At 36.8% G+C, this 13,685-nt stretch overlaps 1 protein-coding gene across 2 annotated transcripts in view; it reads right to left on the bottom strand.

Moving 5' to 3' along the window:
- The window catches only part of CFTR (CF transmembrane conductance regulator), an 86,763-nt gene that overhangs the window by 30,546 nt on the left and 42,532 nt on the right, over positions 1-13,685 (bottom strand). For both annotated transcript variants that reach the window (XM_083860584.1, XM_083860585.1), the window contains exons 12-18: positions 11,989-12,083; positions 9,333-9,419; positions 7,781-8,516; positions 6,572-6,700; positions 3,651-3,688; positions 2,941-3,194; positions 1,828-1,907 (exon numbers count right to left, since the gene is read on the bottom strand). In XM_083860584.1, coding sequence (XP_083716710.1) covers positions 1,828-1,907; positions 2,941-3,194; positions 3,651-3,688; positions 6,572-6,700; positions 7,781-8,516; positions 9,333-9,419; positions 11,989-12,083 — 1,419 coding nt within the window. The remainder of the gene's footprint in view (positions 1-1,827; positions 1,908-2,940; positions 3,195-3,650; positions 3,689-6,571; positions 6,701-7,780; positions 8,517-9,332; positions 9,420-11,988; positions 12,084-13,685) is intronic.

Genomic DNA, 13,685 nt, shown 5'->3' with positions numbered 1-13,685 from the left:
CGAGGACGGGTTGATAGGACTGGGTTTAGCCTTAAGAGAAGGCTTAGGGGATCTCATCATTTTGTATAACTATATACTGGTATTTATTATACTTCTATAAATTATTAATGTTTCTGTACATTGCATGCCGTTTGTTATTATTTATATAATTAAAATATATTGGGTTTATATAAATACTAGCAGGTATTTCTTGTGGACCACGTGCTTGACCCACATTCTTTTCAATGGTATATACTGAGAAGATAAGAGGCAATGGACACAAGCTGAAATGCATAAAATTCCATTTAAATATAAGAAAAAGCACTTTTAGCATGGGGAAGGTCAAACACTGGAACATGTTACTCCAAGAACTTGGAGATATTCAAAACCCAGCTTGCCCTTCAGCAACCTCCTCTAGCTGAGCCTGCTTTGAACAGAGGGGCTGGAGGGGTTCCAGTTCCTAGGTCCAACATCCCTTCCACATTCTGTGACTCTTCAACAATCATCAGAAGGAAAAAGTCCTTTCTATAACTTCTCTGTATCTTTTAGAGGAATCTGACTTTGTTCATTAGCAGAGTCCATGGAAGTCTGAATCTATGGAGAGATCGATTGTGGATGAAAGAGACTGATAAAGTTATTCAAGATGGTGGGTAGGTTCTTCAGCAGAAAAACCTGGAAAGACAGGGCAGCTTATCATGCATGTCTAGAAACCTCTGCAGCTGAGACTGAGGAGAGAGAGGTGGCAATAGGGTACAGCTAAACCTTTGAAAGGCATCAGAATAAAAAAGCCAAATACTGGGATATTCTTATTCTTGAAAACATGAAAAACTAGCCAGTTTCTTGTAGAAATTTGGAAAGGTAGAGACAGACTAATTAACATGCTTTTGGAATAACATCCCCGTGGTAGATCCAAAATATCTGAAACAAAATGGTCGTATCAGAAAAGACAGTAGTGACTCCTGTTCACACTGAAGATTATACTATTGATTGAGAGAGTCCCAATGTCCATGTTTACTCACTCAGCAAGTCCTCATAACATCAGCAAGACATGAAGTAAAGCTGTAATGTACTTGAACCTCTTCATGTTGAGCTGCATTGGCCCCTCTGAAGTCACAAGTCAAAGTTATCAATTACTCACAAAGATATAGGGAAAGAAATTCTGTCTTCATCAGATCATCATGCTGATCATAAAGCAGGCAAACTCACACATGGAGATAGGCAATCCGTATAGCAGAGCGTTTGGGCTGATAAAGTTGGGCCTATATCACCTTAATATTGTAGAGAGGAACAGGAGCACCAGGGAAGATTTGCTTCTATATTTAAAATGTTCTGGAAAGCAGTTTTATCTAAGGAAAAGCTGGCATTTCCATAGAAGAAAAAGGAACAGAAAAGTCAAGAATATATTCAACAGAAGAGAAAAAAAAAAATAAAGGTGATGCTAGCAAACTGGGAATAGAAGAGCTTAAGGAGGGGAAGTTATGAAAGCAACTGAATGGGATCAAATAATAGCATAAAAAAACCAGTAAACTTGAGCCATGATAACAGGAAGAAACTAAGGAGTGCCCTTTATTATTTGCAGTTGAATCTAGGAAGCAGCTGGGATACTTGTCTTGTAAGGGTCTGCAGGGCAAAAATATTTTGAGCCTGAGTAGTAAGAGTGGTTTGCATAAACAGTGCAGGTAAGTACACATAGAGGCAAGCACCCAAAAATGAAGCAATAAAGCTGACCTAAACAGCTACATAGATACATAGATTGAAAAAAAATAATATTATTTCTTTTGCAAGATGTACAGCTGAAATGTCACATTGCTATAAGACAGCAAAAGTTACAGCTTTTATTCTACAAACCTGAATGAAGTCAAATACTGTAAGTGGAAGTAAGTCATCCAGTACTGCTGTATCTTTTGAGAATCTGTTAAGCATACCACCTATGGATTAAGAAAAAATTAAGTCAAACATTTAGTACCCCCCAAATCCCACATTTATTACTTTAACAAAAGGTACAAAAATTTCTGAATACAAAATACTAAGTACAAGATTTTTTCAAGGACAAGTAATTCCATTATAGTTTAGTGGAGCTACAGTTTCTGTCCCCCTGGAGGAATTCGGCTACACAATTTCTGTTTCAGCTCTTGAAAATAAAGGCCAGAGAAATATAATTTTTTAAAAAGAAACAACTAAAAGGTGCAGAAACAGAGGCATAAAGCATAAGGTCAGTACCCCTGACTATATTCAGCAGACCCTGCTGACACACAGGTAATTTCCACACCAGCATTTGCATGGGTTTGTTTGCAACCTGTTTCTTAATTTCTGACTAGAATTACTGTATTAAACATCATGTAACAACAAAGTTAAGAATGTAAGGGAAAATTAAGGAGAAACCCATTGTTTCATCATTTAGCAGTGTCTCCTATAATCTAATACTTATCAGTAAGAAGCATAGGAGATAGGAATTTCATGTACAATAGGAGATGGAACTTGTTGCACCAGTTATATAATGAGCTTTATATCAACTCCCAGATTTGAATATGCATACCATCATTCACATTAACTGATGTTTTATGCCATTTTAGTAGGACTATTCATAAAAAAGGCACTATTTATCATTCATATCTGATTCCTTGTCAATCATGACATAGCTGACAATATCTTTTCTATTGCAGTTTCTGACAAAGTCTATTCTTTAGAAGTTATTCTACTTTCATTGCCTAGAACAGTTAACAGTTTATTTTCTCCAAACTTCTTTCTTACAGGGTGATATTTCAGAATCAGAATTGACAACTCAAATATGTCACACTTAAGTGCAATCAAGTTTCATTAAAAGATTCACAAATTACCTTATGTGGCAAGCTTCTAACATTCCACTTGACTAAAAATGTAAATGGAAGGCAACACTGTCCTTCAACAGAATGAAAACCATTTAATTGAAATTAAATGCGTAGATGAGTCAATCTCAGTTACCTGCTTTCCAAGAGTTGAAGGTTGACATAGGCGCATGAAGAACTGCATGCACCATCTTCTGATGAAGAGTTTTAGACACTGTTATAAGTGTATGTACAAGGGGCAAGCCTCTGAAGATTCCCATGGCAAGCAGGGTATCTGCCACACCCACATAGATGTAAATGATGTAGTAGCTGCTAGTGTCAGTGACAATCACAGGAGGTTTGTCAGAGGTGTTGTTTTCTGACTGTGTTGAATTTGCCTTCAAAGCTGTCCTGTGTGATGGAAATTAAAAATAAGTGTGTTACTGGAAATTGTGTGCTTTTTCTCTTTTATTTACTAAACAAAACCAAATAGTACTCCAGTGTCCACTTGTTTTAAAACTATGCTAGTGGCTAGTTACAGATATTTCCAGTAATTTTAAAAATATTGTCATGTATGTATACACCCACTTCTTTTGAACAGAAAAATTAGTTTAAGTCTTGAAAAAACTGAATTCCTATGGAAGTAAAATTCTTTAGGTATGCTATAAAAATCGAAGCCCTTAGGCACTTAATGTAGCTGGCAATCAACATAAATAAAGGTATTTAGATCATCCATCTATGAACCATTTTGTTGACCAGAAGATAGTGACCATCCACATAGAATTCTGGCAGAATTTATTAATTATTTACAGAAAAAATAATATTAGGGATACCCCAGTTTCTCAATAAATTATCACCAGTACTTACTTTTGAAGAAACCATACCCCACCAAGAGAAGCAGCTACCTGTGACCAAAGAAAACAGAGTCAGATTTTGTCATATTACTTCACGTAAATTTTCTCTCTTATCTTTTTCCATTGACTTTATACCTGTTTTTAGAAGAAGCATAGCAAATGGGTGGAAGTCAAACTTACTTGAAGCACAAACCTTGTAATATCTGCTTCTCTCTCCACGGAAACAATTTAGTGCATCCCACCAGGAAAGCTACATTTAGACTTGTATTACAATCAGGCTCTCAAGTGCCTAAATATTCTTGTATTGTTTTTTACCATACTATTAACAAAGGCTTGCTAATGCCTTCCTACTGATAACTGTATGCCTTAATGAATTTTAAGTTTTAAAGATTAGTATTTTTAATGACCCTAGAAGAGTTAGTCTCTCAGTATCTTCAAAGGCATCTATTTAAATATGAATTTCAAGCCTTTAACATTATTATTTTTCCATTGTTTTTCTTGCTAGCTGATATCTACATTTTGTATATTCATTTGACTGATTGCTTTGCTGCTTAGTTTTACATAATTTCCCACAAAATCTATAGTAATATTTTTAAAATGTAGAATTAAGCCCTTTTTACTGTGAGATGATTCAGCCTTCAACAAGAATTTAGTCTGTAATATATTCTTGTCTTGTCTGTCCACCAAGGTACTGGAAATCTTCATCTGGTCTATCACATTTTAGTTTGCTCTGTTCCTGACTATGACAATTTTTCTAAGGATTGAAACAGTTTTTACATTTTCTTCCCATATATTTTTATGTCACTTGTACAGAAATGTATTGTGGTAATACCTCAACACATAACTGAAGTCCTCCCTTTGGGACCTACTAACTTTTGCAGGTCTTACAGTAAATAACTCAGGATTGACCATGATGGTCCTGAATTTAAGTATTTGTAAGAATCAGGCTCCTTTCACAATAAAATTTTTACATCTCCCAGCAGAATTCTGTTGCCATCTTGATTCCTCACTACAGAGGAGTTTTTCAGCCATGAAGATGACGGTAGGTAATATTGTGTCAGAATAGTTTCACAAAGCCTCTCCCTGTGTTTCCTTCCAAAAGTGCTCTTCTTGCAGTTCAGCAGCCCCAGTTTCTGGGTATTACATCCATGAGACACAGTTTTGAGCTGCTTAAGTGAGCTACACAACATACACCTCTCAAACCTAGGAAATATGTACAGTTGATGTTCCATTTATGGTGACCTGTATGGACTCACCTTGAAACCTGAAATACAAAGCAATCCATTCAAAATCTAAAAAAGCATCTCTAGAATTTCCACAGTATTCCCACCCAGATCTGAAGGGTGTGAAAACATCACTTTCAATTTACCTGGATATTCATCACTAGCCTCTCTTCATTGTCTCAGGTTGGCAGGGTACAAACTGTTAGCACAGGACAATAAAAACTTGGCATGGTATTTCAGCTTACATACAGAGGTTTGCTCAAGACTGGGCTGCAGCTGGATATCTTCCAGCCCATTCATTTGCCAATAGGCTTTTACTTCAACAATAGTCACAATGGAAATTTTAAATTGTATGGAAACATTCTTTGTTGTGCAGTTTGGTTTTTTTTATTTAGAAGATGGGGGGTTTGAACTGTTTAAAAAAGTTTAGCCTAAAATAAAAGCAAAAATGTGTAATCAGCATTAGAAATATATGCTGAATATACAGGAATAAATCTGATATACCTTAAAATTAAAATTTCCTTTGCCTCTAAAACTCACATGCAGCTTTGCTATTGTTTACATAGCCATTTTCCACTACCATAAAAATAAAACTTGATAAGAAGAGCTACATATCTACATACTGTCATGCTTATAGAGTTGGTTTAATAATTTAAGATATATTAAACTAGATCTAACCTTCAGGATTTATTCCTGGTCCAAGAGAACTAACTCAAATCACCTGCAATATAACATTATTGTAAATTCAGAATACCATCAGTCATATCTTTCTCCAACTATGATGATACTAGAAATTTAAATCTCACTGCAGAATTGCTAAAAACCCTTTGCTGACCATCAGCCAGAAACTAGCCCTATATTCCTAATGGACTCCGCATCCAGTTCATGTTGAAAAATACCAGGAGAAATTGGCACCATACATTATAAGCTAACATATGAATACAGTCTCATTGATCTCCCAGTAAGAAGCATGTGCCTTCCCTTTGAAAAACACTTGATTTAGGATATTTACTATAGAAGATAATATTAAGAGGTGCTATGCGCTAAAAGTCTTTCCTAAATTGAGAGACAAGACAAAAAAGCAGACAATTTCTGATATATGAAAAACAGTCAAATGTCCACAAACAGCCAGATGTTCTTCAGTACTTGTTCTGGTGTTTTACACCATCCTTCGAAAAAATCTCGTCTGCATGCTGCAGGAACACCCCTTCCACCTTTAACAGCCACCACAGGCATTCAACATTCTGCCTTACTCATCACTCTTCTTTCACTAGGTGCAAAGCTAGTAACTCATTTTTCAAAGCAATTTTCCAGAATTTCTGTATGCTCTCATCAAAAAATATTTTGGCAATTATCGTTGTTAACTCCCTAAGGCTCTACAAGGATAATTTTAAATGTAAAATGGAAGATTATTCACCTGTGAACAAGAGACTTGCATAGAGCAATAATTCTTATTTATGGTGCCACATAGCAGAAAATAACCAGGATAATATGAGAAGATGAGTCTTTTGCTGCTGCGCACTAACCACTAACTTCAGTGAAGAAATGCTCTTCTAAGCAGTAGAAAAGTCACTGCAATTTAATTTAGCAGCTGTTGTCAATAAGTGATACATACAAGAGCTTGTGTCTGGATGCTTCATCCATTTTCACAGAGATCAGTTTGAACAAACACCATTTATTGCAACATGACACCAAGCACAGATTTTCTTACCTCAAACAAGAAGACAGTCAAACACAAAATCAGGACAAAAATCAAGTTTTTGTGGATAGTAATGTATCTGAAATAGGTATTCCACGTAGTAACAGTACCCATGCTTTCAGCATCATCACTGAAGCACTCCTGTCAAAAAATCAGTAAAATAATAATAATGGTAATGATATCTCTGTATGACAATTTCTGACACTAGAATGCTATCATTTTTTTGCTAACTCACTGCAAATAATTGAGCTGAAGAATTAAATTGGTTGATAATGGCTAGAGAGGAAGGTTGAGTCATCTTTGCTGTAAAAATACAATCAAGAAATTATTTGAAATTTTCAGACAACAATGAGAGAAACAGATTTGTCCAGCACTACCAGAATGAAAAACTATTAATCAATTGTTGTTTTCTTTCAATAGTGAATTATTTATTGTGATTTTAGAGTAAATTTATAGGCACTTTGAGCTTTTTTTTCCTATTCAGATCAAAAGAAAAAATGGATAGTGCTTCAGTGAATTATGAATTTAAATTTTCCTTGGACATCTGTTTCCACCTAGGAAACTCCCCCTGAAAATTTTCCTATCCTGAGAAAATCAGCTGTCAGTTTTGAAAATGCAAGTAATCCATCATGACCAATTGAAATTATTAGAAAAAAAAGAAATTTTGGTCCAGTTTTTGGTATAAAACTCAACTTTCTGTTTTTTCTGCATATCCATAAAACCAGAGTAAAATCAAGCTTACTCCTCCATTCATTATCTGCATCAGGACACAAGAACTAAGCAGTCTGGCAAATTTATCAAATTTGACCAAATTCCAGTTTTAAAAACTGTGTTAGTACTTCAAATGTATTTTATTCTTTTCATGAGCTTTAATGTTTCAAAGGTGAATTTTACATAAATGCTTTAAAACAATGTTTTCCCAAGTTTTGGTTTCAAATTTTATTTTATCATAAGTAACCTGAAGGGTAAAGTGCAGGAGAGGTAAATTGAAGTTCCTCACAGATACCACTCAAAAATGAACAAAAAATAAGGCAAAAACAATTTTTGAGGATTTCAAGATGATACTTGAGTTTAAAAATTTCCACAGGTATTCAAAAAACATATTCCACAGGGAAATGCTTCATTAGGAAGGAAATAGTCAAGTAGAAAAACAGATAAGGACTATCTTACTCTAAACCATCACCATAACCAAACCCAAGATGAATTCAAATCAACACAGACCTTCAAGTCCTCTTCATTGATTTCATCAGTTATGTCCAAGACACTGTCTCGAGACACACGCCTGGTGTAGATGTCGATCTCAGAAGACAGGTTTGTCTGAGGCACCATAGACATCTTCCGAAACGTTGTGCTTCCCTTTTTGGAAAAGTTTGGTCCGTAGTTCACAGAGGTGCTTGTCATCAGGTTCAGCACCGACTGCCTCCTCCTCTGCCCTTGCAGAAGGTGGTCAGCATTGAGCATGCCAGTCCTCAGCAGAGCCACCTCCCCCTGCTCCAAATCAGGTACCAGTGAGAGCCTCCTCTCTGCCGGGTCACCGTGGCCATCGTCTATCCCATTGACCTGCACCCCATTCTTCTGCACTACTGAGAACTTCCTGTTTGCATTAAGGGGGTTAATAATGATGGAGTTCTTCCTTTTATCATTAAAATCTGATTTTTGTTTGAAAGATTGCTTCTTTATTTCATTGCGTGATCCCATGCCTTCTCCTTCAATGGAAAATCGTCGGAGAGTCTCAGTAAGGATGGAGTTTCTTCTCTCTGCACTGAACTGATCAAAAGAATCAAATCCCATCAGCTCTGAGCTGAAGTCTGGCCGTTGACCCTGAAGTTCAGAAAATGTTCCATAGAAATAACAGCTCCCTTCATGTAAGATTAATATTTTGTCAGCAATCTTTAAGTGCTCCAATTTTGAAGTAACCAAGATCCTAGTTTTATTCGCCATCAGCTTGCACACACAGCTGTAAAAGATGGAAGTGTGAACATTTAGACATTTAGACTTTTTTGTTCTCATCATTAAATGATTTCATTTTCAATTTTGCTTTTACCTGCCCTGCTCCCAGTATGAGCAGTCTTGGGTGCTCCCCCAAACTACAAAAGAGGTGCTAAAGCTAAGATGTGTATCCCAGGAATCAAAAAAGGAGTAAAATTTAATCATTTTCACGTCAATCCAAAAAGCACAGTTCATCATGAAGTATTTCTTTTCGCTTAGGGTTACTCAGATCTGCTGATCTGAGACTTAAGAATATTACTCCAATATCAAAACTTCAAAATTACAGTGGCTGAAAAGCTTATGGATGGCAGTGTGTGTTCTTACTGTTTTCATCAAAAGGACAAGCAAAAAGGCTCTAACTTGGGCCAACCTACTGCTGATCTTCAGCAGGCAGTTTCAGGTGATTCAACATACAGTGATTAGAAAAACAGGTCAAAATACAACTTTTTGTAAAAAATTATACTTGCAAAGCAGGTAATTGTTTTAATGTGAAAGGCTTTCTGATACAAAGACATGTCAGATGTAAAGCCATACATACAGCAGGCTCAGTATGTTGAGATGGAAGAGGGAGTAGTAACGCTCATACCTGGCCCAGGCTTGTTCCCCAGTGCATTGTACCACTAACTAATACTCAAAATACTACAACATAATACTACTGTGAGAAACCCTAAAAATGAACATCCCAACAGGTATAATTTTGATCACTTCAGTATTTTTGTATTGTTATTAAAAACCCTTCATATTACTTTGTGCTGTTTGGTCAATCTATCAAAACATACAATACCTTTCAAATATCTCTTTTTCTGTAAAAATGTCTAAGTGTCCAAAAGGAGAATCCAGGAGATACAAATCAGCATCTTTGTACACTGCCCTGAACAGAAAATATGGAAATTACATTAACTTTCACACTTCTTTTAAATTTAAAAAAACATAATTCAAGAAGAATGCCTCAAATCTTTTGATTGATAGGCTTTCTACAGCATCAGCGTGGAGCTGGAGTTTAACATGAACTGTGCTTATAAGAGATCTTTCAATAAAGCCTTTTCTTGCTGCAGACCACATTACAAACTAACTCAGTTTTCCATTAATTTCTGTGCAATGAAACAAAGCTGTGTTTTACACAGGTTACCCTGTGTAAAAGAGATCTGTTTATAGCCTGAATCTGACAGACCCCATCAATTCACAATGACTATTTCAATGGGAATTTAAGGTCTACTGTAACATCTACTGGTGCCTGAGGAAATATTGCATATATGTAAATAAACATGGGAAAAGACCTAGGTCTCAACACTTAATCTCAAAGGTACTTTAAAAAAAATGGTGAGCAAAACCAAGTGTATTAATGAAGCATGGCCTTGCAAACATTATTTGCAATGTGACTGTACAATATTTCAAGTTGAAGACATCAAAGAGGACCTTAAACTGTATGTACCTGGACATTTCTCACTGAGACATAAAGCTCTGGCTAAGAGGGTTAAAAAAAAAATGAATAGAAGTTCAAAAAGACCCCCTGCCTTTCTCTGTAAGAATGAAAATCATTATGCGATATCAATCAGAGTATAACTAGTAAAGAAATCCAGACAGCTGCATTTCTGTGTTTTTTAAAGTATGCTAATCAGTGTGAAAATATTTAACCACCAAGAGAAAAAGCCCTCAATATTAGCTCATTATGTTAATAGAAATAGCAACTTTATTGAAAAATCCTCTAATATGATGGATTTCACTGACCATATGTAGTGGTCATTCACTATGATGTAGTAGCTGCACAACAACAAAAATTCACACTGTTGTGGGTGCTTTTATCAGCAGGAAGTTTGCAGGGTTTAATTGCGATAATTTGTTTGTTGTACTCAGTAGCTACAAAGCTACTGGCTTTAGGTAGCAGGCTAACGAGCTGATTCAAGTCCAGGACATGCACTGTTTTCCCCTTGGTCCTCTCCCCTGGTTGCAGCTGCAGGCAACGACAGTGCTCTGTAAGAAAGGCAGGCTCGTGCAACCTCCACTGCTTCTAATGATGGCTGGTTGGTATCACTTCATCATGGATTCTCATTTCACTTGACCTTGCACAGACTACACCAGATAAGTTTATGCACCCAGTCCAAGAATATAATATCCAGTTTATCACCAGTTTATTACCTAGGTACAACCCAAGGCTGTAATCATAAATTTACATCTCTAACTTTTCAGAGCTTCATCCACAACCCACACCTCAATACCCACACACCTTGTAGCACACTGAGGTTGGACTGGAGCCTGAACAAAATCTAAGACAGTCACTGCCTTTATGACATGGAATTGTTTTAAAAATTACTTTTCTATAGCTGACAATAAATACATAAGTTCTGTGACCCTCCAGGAAATGAGCTATGACCATTCCAAAAGTGACAGACATGATTATCCATAACATCTAGGAAATAGTCTGTGTAAATGTTGGATTTTAGCTGCAAATCTAAGTGGATTTTGTAGTTTTGGGGCTACATGCTTTGAAAGTTTTGCCTGATCTTCCCCTCCTCTTTCCTCTTACTGCATAAACCAGAACAATCCATATGCCTCTTCAGTCTCACAGACCCACACTGAAAGATTCTCTATTTTAATGATCCTATCTTTTAGCCTCATACAGATGTGCACATCTTTCATGGAATGCCAGTGCAGATCACTATAATGTGATTTTGCTTCTACACAGTGTTTCTGGGCATAGGAATCAACACAATTTGCACTTGGCACAGAAATAAATGAGGCCATTTCCACATCAGAGCTGTCGTTACTGGATTTCTGACAATAGCTAAGTGATTCTGTTGAAACACATAGCTAATTTATAAGACAAACACCTATGCTATTGTTCTGTAAACCTTCAAAACTACTTACTAACATTGGAAGGTCAAACAGAAAAAGCAGTTATTCATACATATTGACTAGCCACTTCTTACTATTTTTTTCTTTTTCTTAGGACAGAGAGAAGCCCAAAGTGCTAGCACAAAATGTTTTGGAACATGGCTTCTTTTTTTTTCCCCCTCCATTTACCTGCAGACAGACAGTATGTCATTGATCACTATATAAACCACTTTGAAGAAATGTCATAGCAGGGAAAGATCCTGGAGTATTTATTTGTATCTTTCTATGGTTTCCTTCAGTACATAAAAAGCTACACTTAAAGCTCTGAATTCTCAAAGACATCTTGCATCACAGAGAGAAAGATTCATCTTATGCTAAGCCATAGCATTTGTTTGACATAAAATTTTAAAATTCAGTAAATTAATATGCAGATGTGTCATAAACAAAAGTGCATAGCAGAACTCAGACTTCTGTTAGTAAAATCAAGTTCCTGACTTACCAGGAGGATATTTATTTAGCAGGACATAGTCCACGTATATTTAAATGCTTAGTCATAAAACATTATATAGACGTGAAATAGTACACCAGCTGAAGAGCAAAATACTCACCTTGCCAGTGAGATTCGTGCTCGTTGACCTCCACTCAGAATGATTCCACCTTCACCCAGCAGTGTATAATCTTTGTCTGGGAACTTGGAAATATCCTGTAAACAATTTTTTTAAGAATCAGTATTTTCAATATCCGAGAAACTCAAGCTAAAGACGTGAATGGAAGCATAGTGTATAATTGTCTACAGACAGGTTGGACAGCAGTTGTAAAAATTTAAAAAAGCCTCATAGAGGTTTATTTATTTCATTTGTTTATGTAATCAGAAATGGTGATAAGAGAAAACTTATTATTCTATTGCAGAAAGCAATCATGAGCTGTAAGATCTTAAGAACAAATATTTGTCTGAATAGTTACTCTCCATAAAAGCAAGTTATGTACCTTCATGCAATGTCAGTTCAAGACATTAACTGCTCAAGTGTTCTGTCAAGTATTGATAAATGCACTTGCTGCTGAAGTTAGGGAAAGCAAGAAGCAAACTCTGTTTCTGAGTTCTTCAAAACCCAGAGAAATATATACTTCAGGCAGGTTCATTAAAAAAGGCTTGACAAGCATTCCTAGCCAGGAATGCTCATGATTTGCAAAAGTTTAGGGAACCAAGTTCCACTGCTTGGGCTGTAAGTTATTTAGAACCCATGACTATGTTAAAAACAAATATTTAGCCATGGATAAAAGCAGAAAATACCATTTCACTCTCATTTGAGACATAGAAAGGAAAAAAGGACACTCTTGTGTCCCACTGGCAGAGGTAGCCAGAAATTTTCTTGAGAGGGGTATTTAGCACTGAAATTGATGATCCATGTATACCACAGAAATTCATGGAAGTGGAGACAAGGAGAATGGTTCATGTGCCTGAAGGCTGTCTAGTTTTTCTACATTTAGATTTGCTCTAACAAAAAATATTAATATTTTGTTCAAGCCTTACCTGACCTACTTCCATAAGCCAATACAGTGACACCGCTGTCACTGTGGTGGATGTAGTTTTAGCAAACTTTTCCCAGAAACACAGGCTGGATGAGCTTCCTGTGCCTCATGGCACCTAGGCTTTGAGGGAATACAATTTCAGGGAAGTTTGCCACAGCAGTTTGCAGTGAGCGGGAATCCCTGACTATGCCAGGAGCTTCCAGTGCCTGTGCTCACTGCTCAGCAGCACCATACTGCCTGTGCACACCTTCCTGCTCCCAAGGCAGGGATCCCCTGCAGCTAAGGAAGCTGACTGAGGCATCCAGTACCAGCCAAAATCAACTCCAGTGTTCTCATGCACTGTTCTTCCTTTCAGCACAGCTTCTGGGGGAAAAAAGGTGGCATGCCTTATCCCTCAGAACCTGATCTTCTGAGAGCAATCTATAGGCTGGGCTCTGGAAGGGGTATCCTGGTTTAGGGTCTCATCCTGCAGGCAGCCAAGAGGCAGGCAGGAGCTCAGCTGTCTGCATGCTGTCTGCAGCACCCACAGAGATCCTATGGCTTCCAGACTGGAAGTCACATGAAGCACTTTCAGGGCAATAATACCTGGGATTCTAAATTGAGCTGCTGTCTTTAAGTTCTTATTTCATACAAATTCATACACAATCCAATTTTGATGGCCCCTGCTGTGGTTTTGATGGTTGATCACTTTCTGTTGGGCAGTCTATTGGCATTCCAGGCCTCTGAGGTTTTGCAGAATAAATAAATAAATAAATAAATAAATAAATAAGTATCC

This window comes from Zosterops lateralis, assembly GCF_965231275.1.
Source record: "Zosterops lateralis genome assembly, chromosome: 4".
Taxonomy (NCBI): Eukaryota; Metazoa; Chordata; class Aves; order Passeriformes; family Zosteropidae; genus Zosterops; species Zosterops lateralis.
The sequence above is the reverse complement of the archived record's forward strand: the minus strand, read 5'-3'. Positions and strand labels throughout refer to the sequence as shown.